The sequence below is a fragment of the Marmota marmota genome, unplaced genomic scaffold (assembly GCF_001458135.2).
Source record: "Marmota marmota marmota unplaced genomic scaffold, marMar, whole genome shotgun sequence".
NCBI lineage: Eukaryota > Metazoa > Chordata > Mammalia > Rodentia > Sciuridae > Marmota > Marmota marmota.
Window position 1 is genome coordinate 46,307,398 of NW_026000005.1, and position 19,211 is coordinate 46,326,608.

Consider the following 19,211-nt stretch of genomic DNA (forward strand, 5'->3'; position numbering starts at 1 on the left):
TATGCACTTCGCACAGGAAGAGGAGATTGAATTCATTCGTGTTTTCCTTCATCTTCATTACGTTATTCTGAAGACTGAGGACTGTGCGCCCAGCATTCTCCAGGATTAAGTTGGTGGTGGGAGCAGTGACATTAACCGTGCTTCCTGCTCCTAATCCTTTTCTCACCCCTTCCTGGTGGTGGAGGTTCTCTGAGCATCATAAGCCGTTTCCCTGCTTGTTCAGGGAAGTGGTGGCACCACCACCTGTACGGGATCAGTCTGTGCCGACTTCAGTAATAGCCATAGCCCATTACTGGGCACTGGGGGCTCCACGCCACTTTAAGTCCTTCATGTCCACCACCTCACTGAATTCTCCATCAGCCTTTCAGGTAGATAATTGCTGTTTTAAAGAGGAGGACACTGAGGCCCACAGTCACATTGTTGCTGGAATCAGAGCCTTTAAGAAGCGGCAAAGGGCACTTGGAGAGTGGGACAGCTCAAACTTTATTTTTATGCCAGTGGTCCCAGAGGAGGTCCCACTCCAAATTCTGAGCCCCGATCTGCAGTTTCTCACAACATTAATAGACTATCTGGTGCCATAAAATTTCTAGTTTCTAGCAGGAGTAGGTTTACAGAAACAGAGTGTGAAAAGGGGAGGAACTGGCTCTTCTCACAGGCCTCCAATAAATCTCTAGCCTTGGGCTAAGCCGCAGCACTTCAAATGGGAGTAGATCCCTGCAGGTAGTTATTTACAGTCCAAACAGGAGGGGACTGTCCTTTTCCCAGGCACTGTAGTTTTCCATAACAGTGTTCTGATTTCCTTTTATACCCAGGCCTGGGGTTGCCTTCCATCACAGCATAGCATAAACAGACCAGCCAGATTTGTCCTCAGGTCTGCCTGACGTGAAACTGTGCTTCCAAGTTCAGATGCGTCATGTTTTGTTTTGGTCCCACAGGGAAGAACATGTGTGCCAAGGTGGCAGGCCTGGTGCTGAAAGTCCTTTCGGATCTCCTTGGCCACGAAAATCACGAGGTACTCAGTCAGCATTGCTGGCCCCGGGTGTGGGGGTACACTGGGCCCTCGGTGCCTGCAGCCTGCAGCCAAGGGGCTGGCCTGCAGCAGTGGCTGCATTTGACAAGTATACACATGCTCCCTCCTGCAGGTATTTTTATGAACGACTTCAAATCTTTTATAATCTAAAAGTTTGGAGCTCAGAGCAGGGAGTGTGTCCCCAAGTCCTCGTGTTTTGGGATGTTCCTTGCTGTACCTCACTTTTTCTCCTTATCGTCTTTCTCGGCTTCATCTCCCCCCCAGCGTCAGCGCTCGCATTAACGTTGTCCATAGTAGGTACAAATGTGGCCTTAAAGTACATGATACCGCATCTGTGCCATACCCTGCATGTGTGGAGCTTGCGTGGTGTGAGTTTTCCTGTGCTGCTGGGACCTTCCTGGGCTCCTGTACATGCCCCTGGTTCACTCAGTCTCGCCACTGCCACGCCCCTCCATGTTACCTGTCCCCCAGGGGTAGACACTGGGTCGTCTCCGGCTCTGCTGCCACAGCTGTCCTCAGTGAGGCACCTGCCCACCCGAGCCTGCGCAGAGCTTCCCCAGGGTGTGGACCCTTTTCACCACCGACTCACAGCATACACCAGGTTATGGCTGAGTCTCCCCAGATTGTCCTCTAGAACAGCTGGATCAGCTGTTCTCACCAGCATCCCCTCCCACCTGGTGGTATCCTCCAAGTTTCGTAGCTTATGGACCATAAACCTTGTTGAAGTGAAATAGAGCTGTAGGAAGACAAATCAACAAAAACCAGCAAAGGTGATGCTTCTCTTGTGTTTTGCAAACGCCTTTGTACAAGCTACAACATTGCCTTTCACCTGCAGCCAAAGTCAGACCTCTTTCCATGGACCAGGTGCAGGGGCGTATGTTAGCAGGACACAGTAACAAGACCACAGGGTCACGAGGGAGCCCTGGGTTCCCACTGGTCCGTCCCATTCCAGGCAGATGGCTCCAGCCACTCCTTTCACCCACAGCTCCTGGCTCACAGCATCATTGCTGAGGACCTGGTTTCTTCAGCAGGTGGAGTTCAGGGGCTGTTAAAGTCTGTGCCATGCATTTTATGTTTAAAAACCACTGAGCTCTTAGCTGAGCACCGTGGCACACGCCTGAAATCCCAGGGACTTGGGAGGCTTAAGCAGGAGGACTGCAAGTTCAGGACCAGCTGCAGCACTTAGCGAGATTCTGTCTCAAAATAAAAACTCAAAAGCACTGGAGATGTGGCTCAGTTGTAAAGTCACCCTAGGTTCAATCCCCAGAACCGAGAGAGAGAGAGAGAGAGAGAGAGAGAAAGAGAGAAAGCCCAGTGCTAGGAAGGGTGGTGGCCAGTGTGCCCTCTCTCTTCCTGTGGAGAGAGCAGCACACAGTCCACAGAACAGGTGACTCTCACTCATCAAGCCAGCTGTGACCTGTCCTGTGTTCATTTAATGTTGGTGTTATCTGTATGATTTAAGAATGGTCCTCTCCTCAGAGGTCCTAAAGGAAGAGACTTCCTGTATATTTAAAACAAACAAAAAAAAAAAACACCCACAGAGTCTCCAGGCACAGTGGTACACACCTCTAATCCCAACTACTTGGGAGGCTGAGGCAGGAGGATCACAAATTCGAGGCCAGCCTTGGCAACTTAGCAAGCCTCTATCTCAGAATTAAAAATTTTTAAAAAATGCTTCTGGGTTCAATCTCCCGTACAAGGAAAAAAAAAAAAAAAAGTCACAGAAATCAGGAGAGCAGTAGAGGGTTGAACAGGGAGCAGAAGTGAGCACCGTGTGCAGAGCTTTCAGGAAGAGCTTCCTAGAATCTCTGTCGGAGCTTGGTTTGAAAGGCAGAATCAGCTGTCCAGATGGACATGTGGGAAGAGCTTTCCCATAAGGGAAACTGCAGCAGCCAGGGCTGAGGTGCGTGCACCAGGAACATGTGGCGGGGGTCCTTCAAGTAGTGTGGGCACCCTGGGCAGTACAGAGGGAAGAGCAGAGTGGGTGGTGTGGGCACCGGCCCCTGGAGGAGCCTGTGTGTGTGGTACACACAGTGTGTGGAAGAAGCTAGGACTTCGCCATGGGCGCTTGGAAGGCTCCCGAGGGGGGGGGGGGGGCAGGAACAATCAGCCCATGCTGTAGAATTTCAGCGATGATAGGATGGTTGGGTTAAAGGGTGGGTGTCGGGTGGAGGCTGGAGGTCTGATGGAGGCTGGGCCATGGACAGCGATGTGTGAACAGGACGGCAGCAACAGATGTGGAATAGAAGGTTCCTTTCAAGGACCGAACCCAGGGAGTTCCGAGCAATCCGTGACGACTCTAAAGTTCCCAGGCTCCGTGACCAGGAGGATAGAAATGACTTAAGCAGTGGAGTATAGCAGGAGGAGGCCTTGGGCAGAGAGATGGCCTTGGTTTTGGACTCCTGGTTGTAGAGATCCCTAGAACATACAAATAGAGATGTCTGTTCTTTGAAAACATGCATCCTGAACTCCGGAGAGATGGACGCCCTCTCCTCCTCAGCCAGCTGTGGTGTTTGATAATTGAGTTGTGTGGTATTTGAAAACTTGCAATTGACTGTCTTTTTCTCCCCTTAAAGATACAGCCATATGTGAACGGAGCTCTGTACAGTATCCTTTCTATTCCATCCATTCGTGAGGAGGCAAGAGCAATGGTAAGAGAGAGAGCTGAGTGCTGTGGGTGCCTGTCAGTGCCACGTGCCCAGCTGCTGGGGCAAGCACTGCTCCACAGAGCCGGGGAGGCTTTACACAGGTCACACACTCCCTGAAATGGCATGCAAAATGTGTATTTGCAGTTTTCTGGGCAGGGGCTGGGGATATAGCTCAGTTGGTAGAGTGTTTGCCTCAAATGCACAAGGCCTTGGGTTCAATCCCCAGCACCACACACAAAAGAAAGTTTTCTGGGAAAAGTCTATATCTTTTATCAGAATCTCAAGGGGATCCCTAAATTCTAAATGGTTAAGAACCGCAGTGTTAAGAAATTTCCAGCAAGTTTATTTTGCAAATGGAACAGACAAGCTGCAAAGATTGCAAAAGTGCAGTACTCAAGTTGGTTGGTAAACAGCAAGTTCCCAGTTTAGTGTATTTGCATTAGTGCTTATGCTCAAGTGAAATCAGCACCAGGTGATTAGTGTCTTATTTGGAGAGGTGAATGTTTCAAGACCTAATAAGCAAAGTCATTAAAGTTTTGTTCTTTTTCTTTGTACCATGTGAAACCAGGGTAACCATGCGTATATTATATGCTGTGGTGAAGGGATTACATGTATTTCCCCACTCAAAACACAGGATGATGTCAGATTGAAACCAGAACATTCCCCCAGTTGGTTTTGCTTCCTTAGAATGGCTTAATAGGAGTACTTGGTTTTGGTTTTCTAAATCACATTAACAGTTATACCAGCTTACCAAACAGTGGAACTGAGTTGCCTGCTACTTTTAAATTAAAAACTTTGCATTTTCAATAGGAAATAGGAAATAAAAGCTTGATTAAATCCTCACTGTAGTCATTTAGGTGAAAGAGAAAGATTGTTAATCAAGGAAGGAACAGGAAAATGGCATGTAGGAGGAAAGGATGGGGTGTCGTGGCATCAAAAAAGGCAAGGGCTGGGGTATAGCTCAATATTACAATGCATACCTAGAATGCACAAGGCCCTGAGAACATCCAGCAAAGGTGGGGATGACGGGAGGGAGTGCAGTCAGGGGACAGGGACCACATCCCCTGAGATCATCAAGGTGTAGCTCAGCAGAACAGGGCATCCCACAGATCATCAGGCCAGGGAGAAAAAATATGGCAGCAGAGCCCCAGGGTCCTGAGTGGCACTATGAGCAGCTCTAACATCTGTCTAACAGGAGTCCCAGAAGGAGGAACGTGGGAGATAATGACACAGAAAAAAGATTGAATGATAATGAAGCAACTTAGTGAAAAACACTTTAGTTTTTGACTTTTAAGAGAAAACTTGAATTGCTCAGATAAAGGTCTGAGTGTAGGCTGCCTCTGGCATTTGAATGGAGGTCAGAGTCATGAGCCTCCCCGACCCCTGTTAGCCTGAGCTGAGGAACTTTTTAGACACAACACCCAGGCGGTTGCCTACTGAACGATTTGTAAAGTGGCCTCAAAAGGGTGGTTATGGCCACAGTAAGGTTTCTCTTAAATCCTCGGGTTCCCTCTTTACACTTTTATCCTTGAGGGAGTTTTTAGGTGAATAAAGCCAGCACATTCTTATTGGATATGAGGCTGCATGGTGCTTTTGCTGGTCAGCGTCTCAGCTGTGCACCTGCCTTCACCTTAGCTGCGAGGGATGCTGGGAATGCTAAGCACTAGAGGAACAAGACAAGAAAAACGCTATCCACAACCTCCCCACAGTACCCTCTGCTCATGCAGTGCTAGGGAAGGGGAGACAGAACTGATGTCCTTGGGCCCTGCTGGTGTTTGAGCTGAGGGTCACACAGTCCTTCTGCAAAGCAGCTGCGCACCACAGGTGAGACCCACTGCAGTGCCCATCTCGGGCTCGTTCATTTCCCTGCGGTTGTTGATGCAGAGAGGAACTCAGTGCAGGGTGATGCTCATTTTAACATTTTTACAATGTTGAAAACCTGGAAGTAACATAATTTTTACCATAATTGCTGATGAAATTGTGGTTCTTTTGTTCACAATGTTAATAACTTTAGAAGATGATAATTAGGAAAAGCAGGATGAGGCAGAATGAAAATTTTATTACATCATGAGGAATTAAGGCAGAACATGTCATTATAAGAATTCTGTTTTGGCCACTGGGTAAAACCTTTGTGTGCTTATGGAAAATGACAGCACATGCATAAAATTATATTAGTACCAAGTACAATTAGTACCAAGCTGGAGTACTTGTCACCATGTGCCCTTCCCTGGGATCAGAGCCCCTGTGAGCATTCTCCAGAGCTGGGGCAGACCAGATGTGGTGCTAGGTAGGAAGGCTGTAGAATCTCTGGGAGACCAGGGAACTGGGCGTGGGGGCACCCAGCCTGAAGGAATGCTCTTGTGCTCCATGGGCTGCCCACAGCTCATGCCTACTATGCCAGGAACCCTCCTCCACTCTCCCCAGAGGTCTGGGTGCCACTGCTATCCACTCTTCCAAAAGATGTGTGTTCCCTCCTGCCCACTTTCTCACATTGCCTGCTTCCAATTCAGAAGCTTCACCTGGGTACATTTTTGGCAGCATCTAGGCTGGGTGCCAGTACCCTCGCTGCAAAGGAAGCTGGGATGCCAGTCATTGGCTGATACCCTGCCCAAGTAATCGAGCCCTTGCTGCCCGAGGCCTGAGCCCGAGTGTCAGGCAGCCCTATTTATCTGAGCTCTTCTCCCGCTCCACAACTCAGTCAGCTTAAATGGGCCTCAGGGGACTCATTTGCCTCCCCCCCCCCACCTTTTTTTTTCCTCCTTTTGGAGACATGGTAAGACCAGTCAAATTGTATTTGGTACTAATATAATAAGCATAAGTGTGGAGAAGCTGTTTAAAAGTTGCTTCTCAACCAGGCACACATCAATAATCCCAGCTACTTGGAAGGCAGGAGGATCACAAGTTCCAGGTCAGTCTGGGCAACTTAGCAAGACCCTGTCTCAACATAAAAAATAACAAGGGCTGGGGTGTAGCTGGTCCTACAGTACTCTCCAGCTACGATCATAGCAGTTGTGCGCCGCAGGGGGCCACCTAGCCTCCTAGCTACATTCCATGGTACCCTTAGGGAAAGGCCTTTCAAAATTAGTGTAGAAATTTGACTGAGATGATTAGTTGGTAGAACATCCTTGCAATATGGCTGCACACGCGTGCACACACACACACACACACACATATATATATATAATCCTCAAAAACATTCATATTCTTTGCCCAGTAATTCTTCTGGAGCTCACGTACACCATGACCAGATAGTATATACTGAAATATTCACTGCAGCGTTATTGATTGTAGTAGAAACCAGGGAACAACCTAAATGGCAACACTCGGAGGAACGAGTTGGGGAAGGAATAAGAACAGGCAGGGAGGTGAGGTGTCCCGTGGGCACGCCCAGCCAGAGCTGTGTTCTGTCTTTTTTTTGTTGTTGTTGTCACATATTATTGGTCCTCTAGTTAGTTGAATTAATCAGTCAGACAACAGTCTGTCAAAGTGGCTCGCCATAAAATCTCCAGTGCCACATTCGTCTGAAGGGCACTCCCGGCAAAGGTGAATAACTGTGCCATTTTCGTCCCCCATACAGTATTTCAGGAAAGCCAACTTAATGTTCTTTCTCTTGTGTTTGTTCTTCCTGGGAGTGGGGTAAGCCCTCTTAGCACCACCAGCCTCAGCACCAGATGAAAGGTGGACTCCTTTTGAATGTTGTAGTCAGACCAAGTATGTCCTTCTTCCTGTGCTGACAAGCTAAGGTCAGGTTTTGCTGATCAGGAGGAATTCCTCCCTCATCCTGGATCTTGGCCTTTACATATTCTATGGTATCCATCAACCTTGAGTGGGCTAGTCTTCCCTGAAAGGGTCTTTATGAAATCTGCGTCCTGACTATGGCTCCAGCTCACATGGCAGATCTGGTTGTCTTTGGGCACCGTGGGAATTACTGTAGCACCAAACACATGGAATTGTGAGAATCAAAAGAACTAATGCTCACATACTATGCCTGCCACTTAGTGAGCATTGAGAGGTGATCTTAGCTGCTATTATTATTATAGCTACTAAAACTTTATTTATGAGCTTTATATTGACACAAGAAAATAGTAAGTTAAATTTAAAAATAACAAACAGCATTGTAACCAGTATGATCTCAATTGTGTAAAACAATAGCCATAAAAGAAGAAATACTTCAGAATGTTCAGTTTTATCTCTATGCAGAGAAATATTTTATTCTTTTTTTTTTTTTTTTTTTTTTTTTTTAGTATTGGGGCTAGCCCCAGGGACACTTTACTGCTAAGTTACACCCCTTTTTTTTCTTTATTGTATTCATTTATTTATAGCATTTTGGTTATACCTAGTAACATTGGGGTTGCGATTACTCCAAGAAATGGTGCATGAATGGCCTTTGATTTCAGCTCACGCTCCCCACTCTTCCCTCCTTCCTCCCTCCCGCTTCTCCCTCCTCTATTCTACTGATCTTCCGTTTGCTCTTCTGATTTATTTATTTTTGGTTGGTTCTTTCTACTTACACATAAAGGTGAAATTTCCTGTGGCATATGTATATACATAGCACATCTCCTCCTTTCCCATCCTTCCTTTCTCCCACTTAAGCTCCTTCTTTTCCACTGATCTTGCCTGTGTCTTTATGATATCTGACCCTCTCCTTTCTTTCCTTTATTTTACTCTAACTTCCACATATGAGAAAAAAACATTTGACTTTTTTTGGGGGGTGGGATATTGGGGATTGAACTCAGGGGCACTCCATCACTGAGCTACATCCCCTATAAATTTTGTATTTATTTAGAGACAGGGTCTAACTGAGTTGCTTAGGGCCTTGCTTTTGCTGAGGCTGGCTTTGAACTCACAATCCTCCTATCTCAGTCTCCCTAGCCGCTGGGATTACAGGTGTGTGCCCGGTAACATGTGACCTTTGATTTTCTGAAGTTGGCTTATTTCACTTAGCATGATGTTCTCCATTTCCATCCATTTACCAGCTAATGTCATAAAGTCATTATTCACCAGAGCTCATTTGGAGGTTCTAGCAGGGGAGTGCAGCTACTCTTGACTGAAGAACAGTGCTCCTTTATCAGGGAAGGTTGTCTGAGTGCACAGCTTGTGGGGGAGGAAGGGGACACCCGCCTAGCCAGTGGGATCAGCCGAATCAACCCTGGCAATCAATGGAGTGACAGATGTTGTAGCCAGATTGCCCTCACATCCATAAAGTCATTGTGGCTGAGTAAAAGTACATTTTTTCTTAACCCATTCATCTATTGATAGGCATCTGGGTCCCAGCCCTTTTTTATTTTTTATTTTGAAGCATGCTCTTGCTAAGTTGCTGAAGTTGGCCTTGAATTTAATGATCCTCCTGTCTCGGCCTCCCAAGTCACTTGAATTCCATCATGTACACTGGCTGTTTATTTTATGTAGCTTATAAGTTTTATTGGAAAACCTGAATGACTTTCAGAATTAGAGGAAAATGTTTTTATTCACCTAAAACAGATATTTGAGTTTCCAAGAGGGAAGTTTCTCTTGAAGACCTTTAGTGGTAGATTAGACTATTTGGGCTGGAACAAAATAGAATGTGGTATAGAGCTGAACTGCTGAGCATAAGGGAGAGTGGGATCGTTTGGAGAGCTGTGTGGTGTTCAGTACACGCTGTCTACCTCTGTGCAAGGTGCTTTAGCCCACTCAGTCCTCAAAGCCCCTAAAGGAGTGGCTGTGGCTGTGTCCCCATTGATGTAAGAGGTAGATTTCTGGGCCTGGAGCCACACAGCTAGTGTAGGGGCCAACTGCATGTTTGTTTTGAGAACTTTCCACACCTCAGGCTGCAGTGCTTCTTTAGAAATAAGAACTAATTTAATCTTTTTCTTCCCCCTGCCCCCCAGTGCTAGGGATCAAGCCCAGGTTCTCACACATGCTAGGCAAGCGCTCTTTCTATACCAATTTCTTTCTAGACTCCTATCCCTAATCTCATCTTTAATGAAAAATCTAGATATGATAAATGTTTTCCTTCCTTAAATTCTATAATACAAACACTGTCTTCTGTGTTATTTCATATTGAGCATCTCTAATCCAAAAATCTAGAATCTTAAATATTCCAAACTCTAAAACTTTTGGAGCATAGACATGAAATACAGGTAGAACATTCTACATCATAAAACTTTGTTTCACACACAGAATTATTTAAAATACTGTATGAAGTCATCTTGATGGCATGTGTATGAGATACTGACAAAGCATAAATGAGCTCATTATGTGCATGCAGATGTTCCCAAAGCCAAAACCCTGAAGCCCCAGGCATTCCAGATAAGGGCCTCTCCACTGTTTCCTGCAATGATCCTAACCTTGACCTCCTGGTTGCTTCCATTCAGCCTGCAATTCCATTTCAAACACGTGGCTGATATTCTCCTTTCCATCTGACCTGAGTGTTTGTATTAGGCCAGGATTATCTTCAAAATGAGTTATTACTTTCAGGGTCAAATACTGTTATTTTTATGACTTCTCATTTCTATAATTCAGATTAAACATTACCTAATATATGTGGTTTTAAAAAATAAGTACAATTTCTGACTGGACTCTTTCCTATTAAGAAAGCATCCCTAGGTGATCCTCCTCTTTACACAGGAATTTATTGTTTGTTTTCCAAGTAACAACTGAGTTAGAGCCATATGAAAGAGAAAGAGTGAAAATAAAAAGATCTATAAAGATAAGAGCAGATACTCACTTGTAAAAGTAACATCTGGGAAGAAAAGGTAGAAGCGAGCCTGAATGGATTCTTTGTCCCATTCCTGGGGCACAGGTTGAGGACTTTCCATTCCCAAGCTGCTTGTGCTTAATTCTGCTCTTGGGCATGTCGGGCTGATGGAGCTGTCGCTCCTACAGTGGCCCTTCCCTGGGAAGTGGGGACAGACGGTAAGGGTGAGGCCCGTTGATAAGACTGAGACAGCAAAGTCAGCTCTCCTGACAGCCAAGGTCCACGCCAGATGTTGGTGTTGTCCCTTTGTAAGACAAACGCAGGTATTTGGCTGGCCGCACAGGAGCTGGACAGTGCTGCCCAGTCCTCTTTGAAACACCCTGTCCTTGATTCCAGAGACCCCTTCAAGGCCTTCTCCCGTTGTAGACTGTTTTCTCAGGGTCTCTGTGAGCTTACCCGTCTGTCTTCCAATGAAATGTCATTGTTCTCTCAGCTCTGTCCCAATCCTCTGCTCTCCTCACTCTGCTGTTATCCCCTTGACTTAGCTACCGGGTCTTTCACCCCAGCCACTAGCCCTCCAGACACAGCCAGGCAGCCTCTCCTGTCTAGTGGACGTAGGTGCCAGCCGCGGCACGAGATGCTATCGTTTAGGTGTGACTGGCAAACAGTGGATGCTCAGGCCTTCCTCGTTCGGCTCAGTGCATCCTGACACATGTGTACATCTACATAACTAATACCCCGTTACATACATGGTCTTAAAAAAGACCACGTATGTAACTGGGTATTAGTTATGTAGATGTATACATGTGTATTAGTTATGTTTTATAATTGAAGAAACAGGCTGAGTGAAGTTGAGTAATTTGAGTAAGGTCACACAGTTAATCCACGTAGGAGCTAGGATTACCATCCAAATGATAATCTTGATTTAACCTTTCTGTAAAGCAGTTCTCTTCATTGGGTCATGAGAGTTTAACCTCTTCTGCTCTTGACACTTCTCTGATTCCAAACTGGCCTACCTAAAAAGGGAACATATCAGCTCATGTAACCAAGAAGTCCAGGATAAGCTTCAAGCATGGTTTGTCAGGGTTTGCATGGCATCAGATCCATCTCTCTACCACCTCTGCACTCTGCTTCTTCTGTTTTGGGTTCATCATTAGATACGCTTTCCCGTCTTGGTGGCAAGAAAGCCTCAACAGCTCCAGCTGTGTGCTTAACTCCCGTCCTTCAGAGAAAGAGGAAGGAGAGGAATTAGACACCATGTTCAAGTCAACTCACCTCTGGGTTTCCCTGTGATTGTGCTAGCCAATGTGAAAATTCCAGTGTCAAATATATTACAATAGGGGCTAGGGTCACAGCTCAGTGGTAGAGCGCTTGCCTAGCACATGTGAGGCCCTGGGTTCAATTCTCAGCACTGCATAGAATAAAATAAAGATATCATGTCCATCTACAGCTAAAAATATTTTTTTAAAAATTACAATAACATAATGACATAGTGTAGTAACTATAATTCTTATGATAGAAAAAGAATGAAGGCTGTTTAAAGAGTTTCTGTTTGTTCATTTACTTCTCTAAACAAATGTTCCACTTTTTGAAGGCCCTATTTGGCCCTAAAATCCAGAAGGCATTGAATACATAGAGGAAAACACAGGAAAGAAATCACCTCTCAACAAATTGCCAAAACTCGAGGCAGTACTATGCAGGGAAATTTTACAATTGTTTTTAAGCTAAATACATTATAATGTTATGTTGAAGTCAGTCAGTCAACCAAGAAGAAAATCTCACTGTGACTTATAAAAGGAACAAAAAGAATATTTAGTAGTAAGCAGAGGATTTTTATTGTACGTATCTTCTTCCCCCCAAAAAAAGAGAAATTCTTTTTTGGATGAGATGAAACTGCCCTACTGAAAACACTAAAGCATCGTGTGCATTGTGCTTCTAGGGGATGGAAGACATCCTGCGCTGCTTCATCAAAGAAGGCAATGCTGAGATGATCCGCCAGATAGAGTTCATCATCAAGCAGCTCAATTCCGGTCAGTTTAATGCAAGAACCTACGCCTCGCTTTTGAACTGTTTGCACGTGTCAGAAGGATCTTGGGCTCTCTCAGTGAGGCTTGGGGTTCCTTGGAAGTCATTGGCCTTTAGGGAAGTGGGGAGGCCCAGGTGAACTCACAGTAGTCAAGGCCAGAGTGTCCAAAGATTAACAGTCTCTTATCATACTTTAGGGCCTGTAGTCAACAAAAAGAAGTTAAAAGCAATTTCAGAAACCCTTCCCTAACCTTGTAAGTTCTCTTTATGGGCCTCTCCCTTTCCCCTCCTAAGTTCTGCCCCCAAAGGGTGACTTCCCCAGGTCCTGGGGTCAGATAGTGCAGTACACGCCTCCCTTGGTGATCCATTCACTCCAGGTGATGTATGATTTTCATCTAGAAGCAAGGTCCCCTTTCTGTTGAGCTGCTTCTATTACCACAGCCACATGTCCCATAATAAGCAGGAGAGGAAGGCCAGGGGAGCCTTGGATGGGGTGGGGGAGGAGCTCTTGGCTCTTGGTGTGGACTCTTCAACAGAGGCCCTTGGTGCTGCCAGCATTGGGGCAGTTTGTCCCCTCTGACTCTCCACATGCCCTTCCCTGACACCTAGCAGTGCAAGTAAACATGAGCAAAAGGTAAGCCAGGGTCTCCCTTCTCCTCACAAGTCACTGCTTGACCAGAGCCAAGCTCCAGGGAAACGCCAGAAGCCCACAGGTGCCGTGTCTCTGCTCCCTGTTCAAGCCTCACAGCACCTGGGCAGATTTGCTGCACCCATACCAGTTAAATTAGAATCCCCACAGGAGAGAGAGGGCATCGAGGGACAGGTGGTACCCGGGCAGCCAAGAGGAGCCTGCTGCCAGGCAGAGAAGAGGCCACAGGAGTGAGTGGCCAGGGAGCTGTGGGTTTCCTGGCCATCCTGTTTGTCCTCCTCTTTGGTTCTTATGGAGCAAGTATAACTCATCCCAAATTCAGGTGGGCAGAGAATAGAGCTTCATTTTCTCCAGGGACTTCAGTTCTGACTCCGAGCCCAGGCTGGTGCGATGAAACATATAATGTGAACAAGCCTGCCCGAGTCTCGGCTAAGGTTGCTTCCCGCCTTCTCTGGGTGGGCTGCCACTGAGGTGGGTAGTTGTTGCCCGTCTGCTTCTTGGTCATTAGTGGCGCCAAGTCCTCCCTCTCAGGCCAGGGGTTCTCTGCAACTTCAAGGTCACATTTGGGTTGGAATCTTCTTAAGGCTGCCTGTGTTTGGGTCGCTGAGACAAATGCACATCCATCTTCTTGCCAGTCTTCCTGGAAGCCAAGAAGCAGGATGCAGGCTCCATTTGCTCCCTGGCATAAGAGTCAACTTTCCCTTAGGTAAAACTGCCCTGGCTCAACATGCCAGGCTGCCATGAGGGAGGAGACAGTTCACATCTTTGTAAGGAACCACTCTGGCAAGAAGTTGTCCTGGACAGAACTACAGCTGGATAGCCCTGGAGATTCTGGAAGACTTGGGAAATACCTACCCAAAAGTTCAGCAAGTTCCTGTTCAAATAAGGGACCTAAAACATTTCTTTCTTCATCTAAAGTATCCAAGTTGTTCTTTATGGAGGCAGAACCCAGAGATGACTACCTAGGAGTCTGCTAGTTTGAAACTAGATTCAAAAGCACACACTCACACCTTATGACACGTGCCACCAGCAGCCAGTCAAGACAATAATGGAACTAGAGAACTTCTGCTCAGTGTTTCTACTCATATGGAAACTAACGGAGTGTGGATTGGGGCCACCTTCCTAGTTTAAGATATGTGAAGGACTGGCGGTGTGTCCCAGCGGTAGAGTGCTTGCCTGGCATGCAGAGGCCCTGAGTTCAATCCCCAGCACTGCAAGGAAAAACCACAACCACCATGAAATGACATTACCATTATCTTTATTTAGAGACTTCCTTGTTTTATTTTAGTAAACTTAAAAGCACAGGAGTGGGTTTTCATACATTCGAGACCGTGGCTATCAGCCCACCAGTGCTGTTTTTCCAGTGAAGTTTTAAGATCTTCAAGTACAAAGTTGTGGGTATATTTTAGAGTATCTAAGAGCCTAACCCCATAGGTGGGAAGAGACTAGTCTGGTGAAGCCTGAAAGAAAATTCCAGCTTGGTGACAATGACAAGCAGAGCTATAGCCAACAGCAGTAAGGAGGTTTATCCCTGGCTTGGGCCCAGACCACAGTTCCAGCCCTCTGCAAGGGAGCTGGCAGACTATAGCCAGTCAGGGCAGAGAAACAGCGGTGCTAGCCTGGTCCACGGGCAGGAGAAAGTAGAGCGGTACTGGGGAGGGCAGCGTGGCTGTGCACCGACTCAGGAGTGAGTGGTGGAGGAGCCCAGACCCAGGTCTTCTAGTACATGGGACCAGCCCTGTTCTGGGTGGTGGGAAGAGTCTGAGCCAATAGATGAAGAGATTGTGGGTTAGGGAAGAGAGTCTGGGCCAAAAAGGAGAGCAGGGAGTGTGCTGGACTACTTGACTTTTCCACAGAGAACCTGAGGGGTTTGTAATTGGTGACCATAGGAAGCACCGCCATTTTGAAAGGCATTTCCTGCAGATGGAATGGAATATGCTGTGTCTGAGAAGGGAAGAGAAGTTAGATAATTAAATTCAGCCAAAATGCAGAATGACTTAACAGCTTTATGTCTGCAGAGTAGCTTTCTGAACTCACTGGCATTCTGTGACAGTGGTGTGGCTTGGGATGGGTGTAGAGACATGCAAACCTCATCAAGGTGGGGACAGATTTGGTGTCCTGCTGGCCACAGACCAGTGAGGTCAGCGGAGACCTCACTTTGAGTAAGTGAGACTGTCAGGATGTTGGTGACGCCCTCCTAGGCCGTGGCTTGGTGTTTGATTAATGTAGGTGCCTCTGTCAGGCCCCGTGCTAAGGCCACCTCTAAGTATGGCCTTTGACGCCTTCTTTCTCCTTCCTTCTTTTTGACTTCCTTTCTTTTCTCAGGCTTTCTTTACTTTCACCAAACCAGTGCTAACAAGGAGGGTGCAGCAGGAGCACAGGGAGGGGGAAGTCAGGTGCTCCATCCCCAGATACTCACAACCCAGTAGAGTAGGGACAAGGGACACCTGCAGTCAATAGCCGTCCATTCATTAGGAGGCAGGGTCATCCACAGGGTGAGTGCTGGCAGGAGTTCCAGGTGAAACGCAGATCATGTTCAGGGAGGGAGAGATGATGGGCTCAGTGAGGGCACCAGGGAAGGCATCATGGAGGAGGGAACCTGCATCTGTGTAATGCCTGCTGGTACCTGGGCCAGATGCTTCACCTAAGAAGGAGGTGGTAGGATCCCCATTTTACATATGGTAAAATGGTCCATTCTTTCTCTGGCTCAGTTACGCTATGAATCCAGGCTTGTTTGTGAACGCTAAAGATGTAGCAGTGAACCTCTGGGAACCCTCCCTGCCACAGCCACCACCCCACCTGTACACAGAAGTAGATGCGGTTTCTATTTCCCCTCTGTGCCTCCACCTCTCGCTGTAAGGGGGTTGTGAGGATTCAGTGTCGGGGTGCCCGCTGCCATGTCTGGTGGTAAATGTTAGTTTACTTCCCTTCCCTGAAGGTCCCTCAAATTATGTGCTGGTTGGGATTTTCCTCGTGCTACTCTAAATATGTTCTGGTAAAAATGGAGAGATTTATTTAAAATCTCTGAGGACAATGTCAAAACGTGTCTGAAATGATTACGATGAGAAATGGTTGAGCCCAGCACTCCTTCTCTTGATGGTGCTCACTGGTCTCTGTGGCGCCTGAAGGATTGTGTTGGCCAAGTCGCCCACTGTTTGTGGCTATTCACTGATATTTTTTCTTATATATATATATATATATTTTTTTTTTTTCCTCTATAGAAGAGCTGCTTGATGGCGTTCTTGAGTCTGATGATGATGAAGATGATGATGATGAAGTAAGTTGGAAACTCTTTTCACCATGTAGAAAACTCATACCAAACTATCCTGGTCTTCCTTGCCTTGAACAGTTGCTCAGAACTGAAGTTTCCACTTCTGCCCTGTTGTCCTCAGTCCTGTGGGGTGGCTGAGGTCCAGTGGGGTGGCTCACATAGAGTCCTACATGGCTGCCTCCGAGGTGTCTCTCCAGTGCCAGCTGTCACTCAGTGGTCCGGTCAGGCTGGGTTCCACCAGGGAAGAAGTGAGCCCTTCTGGTCCTCTCTGGGCTCAGTGGTCTCAGAACGGGGCTTGTGCACTCTGCGGAAGCACACAGCAAGCCCGGCCCCGGCTGGGAAAGGAAGTAGACTCTACCTTGCGATGGAGGGGGCAGCAGGAGGGCCCCGGGGTGGCAGCACAAGTGGCTGTGTTTGCAGGCCCTACACACCTGCAGAGAGCGGAGATGCAGACTGCACGTCCTTTGGATCTCATGGAAGCTCTTTACCACAAGCCTCCACCCATCTCCCTGGCTGGGCAGCTGGGCACAGAGGCTCATGGTGAGCAGCTCTGGGCTGAGCTGTCCTGGGTTGGGTTCAGAGCCAGCAGAATCAACAACCCCACTCAGTTATTTTCATTCTTTGGGAGTGGATTTTCTCACTGTGGAAAACCCTCCTCCTAATGCACAGAAGCTAATGTGCGCAGCCCGTGAGGTGTTGGAAGGACCACTCCCCGGAGCTGTCTGGATCCTCAGATGACAGGCTAGGCCTTGTTTTCCCTTCGGAGACCCAGAAAGAGCTGACTCATTGTCCTCCTGGTTGTGGTGTGGATATGTGACTTGCTTTCCTTCGGTGAATCCTGGAAGGTTCTTCTGTTGTGGGGGAGTATTCACTATAAATATGGATGTGGGAAAATGTATTTGTTGGAAGTTGAGGTCTGTCAGTTTAAAAAGTGGGTGACAGTCAAAGTTTTGTTCATGATGGCATCAGTTGTGTGCAATAGTTACATAGGAGCCCCCACAAGGAGGGTGAGATCCACCCAGCGACTCACAGGCGCCTCCCGCATGCCATCTCCATCCTGGACTGCAGGTGGCACCAGTGGGCACTCCTGCTCACTCCTCCTGCCCGGTGGCACAGGCTCTGAACCCGACCTGCAGAGGGGACCTGGCCATCATCCCCTCCTAAGGAGAGACCAGCCCGAGGTCACACAGAATGCAAATGGCGGTCGAATCTGATTTAGAACAGGGGTCACGGACTTTCTTTGTAAAGGGGAGGATAGGAAGCCTCTCAGGCTTGGCAGGCCATTCGTGCAGGTTTCAGTCTCTGGTCCTGCCTCTGTAACACAGTAGCTGTCAGGGGAACATGGCTGTGTTCCCACAGAACTGTTTGTGGATACTAAAACTAGAATGTCATAATTTTCATGTCATTACTTTTTTTCCCAAATATTGAAAATATAAAGATCATTCTTAGCCACAGACTATAAAAAAAACAGGCTTCTGTACCTGAGGACCACTGTGGCCACCCCTTAAGGTAGACCTGGCTGGCCATCTCGCCTAGGCCACTGCTAACCACAGCAAGACACTGCCTTGTGCCTGGCTGTCAGCGCTCTTCAGTTAATGTTTTAATGACTGGATTCAGTAGCTCTTTGTCATTGTGTCCGGAGGTCGCCCCCAGGTCTGCTTTCCCCTCTTTCCGTGTCATCCTTTTTGGCTTTTCTGTTTGCTCTGGGTTTTACTGTCATATTGATCCTTTGGTTTTGTATTGTACGGGAAATTTCGTTGGAACAACTTTTCTGGTTAGTGATGGGAATTCAGTTTTGTGGAAATTTCCCTGTGAAAGCAACTATAATCTACTCTACACAATCAGATATCAAGGTCTTCCTTCAGTTCTCTGGACTTGCTGCTACTCTGCATGTATTTTCATTTTAAGAGGTTAATGTTTGGGCTGGGGCTATAGCTCAGTGGTAGAGCACCTGCCTCACTTGTGTCAGGCACTGGGTTTGATTCCTCAGCACCACATAAAAATAAATAAATAAAGATATTATGTCCATCTACAATAAAAAAATATTTTTTTAAAAAAAGAGGTTAATGTTTGAAAACATTTGTTGTGATAAGTAGAATTTTCAGAAGATTCCCAGAAGAGGTATAGTTGGGAAGACTCAAGAAAGGTTCTGTTGTTGTTTGGAACCGCAACTCAGGTTCAGCAGATAGTGGGTTGTGTCTCACAAAGGATCCTCACAGTGCACTGTAGAGGGTCAGCAAAGTAGCCGATCAGTAGGGGCTGGGTTTTATTCGGCTTTTGCCAGGGCAGGCAATACTTTTATAACCGTCTATTGGAAATGGAGGGAAAAAATAAATGCTTAAACAGATATTTAGGCTAAAGGAAAATTTTCAAGAACCATTTAAGCAGTAGTACTGTTGTCACCTCTCAAGGTGACAACGATGAAGGAGACATCAGAATTAGTGTCAGGACATTAGAGTCACACTTCATTTTTCTTACCAATGCAAAATATGTTTTTAATGTAATATCTAGACCTGAAACAGAGATAAAAAAATGTTTTCAGTTAGCTGCTTAGTGATGTGGCTCTCCGGGGGAGTCAGAGGCCAGGGTCAGTTATGCTCCCTTTGCCTCACATTGAGCTGAAATCTGTGCATCTGCACATCCACCATGACTGGTCCTGCTCCACTGGAAACTCTCAAGAGGACCCCAGTGCACAATCTAGGTTTTCTTTCTAATTTCCAAAACTGTAATGACTTTAATGTGTTAAAACTCATTGATGTCTGAGTATAGACTCATTTGTATACAAAAGTTTAAAAATCATTGAGCTAGAAACGTATCTCCTGTTTTTATAGATCATCTGGGATATAATATGAAATGAAAAAGGAAATCCTAAAACAATGTGAACAGTAAGAAAAAGCAAACATATAAACCCA

The 19,211-nt window shown here is 46.6% G+C and overlaps 1 protein-coding gene across 3 annotated transcripts in view; it reads left to right on the plus strand.

The window, feature by feature from the left end:
• Positions 1–19,211, plus strand: part of Armc9 (armadillo repeat containing 9) — a 130,316-nt gene that overhangs the window by 58,273 nt on the left and 52,832 nt on the right. For all 3 annotated transcript variants that reach the window (XR_007349531.1, XM_015481536.2, XM_048808731.1), the window contains exons 16-19: positions 936–1,012; positions 3,607–3,681; positions 12,294–12,384; positions 16,250–16,305. Coding sequence is in view for 2 of the 3 variants with exons in the window: in XM_015481536.2 (XP_015337022.2) it covers positions 936–1,012; positions 3,607–3,681; positions 12,294–12,384; positions 16,250–16,305 (299 nt within the window). In the remaining variant the exon portion in view is untranslated. The remainder of the gene's footprint in view (positions 1–935; positions 1,013–3,606; positions 3,682–12,293; positions 12,385–16,249; positions 16,306–19,211) is intronic.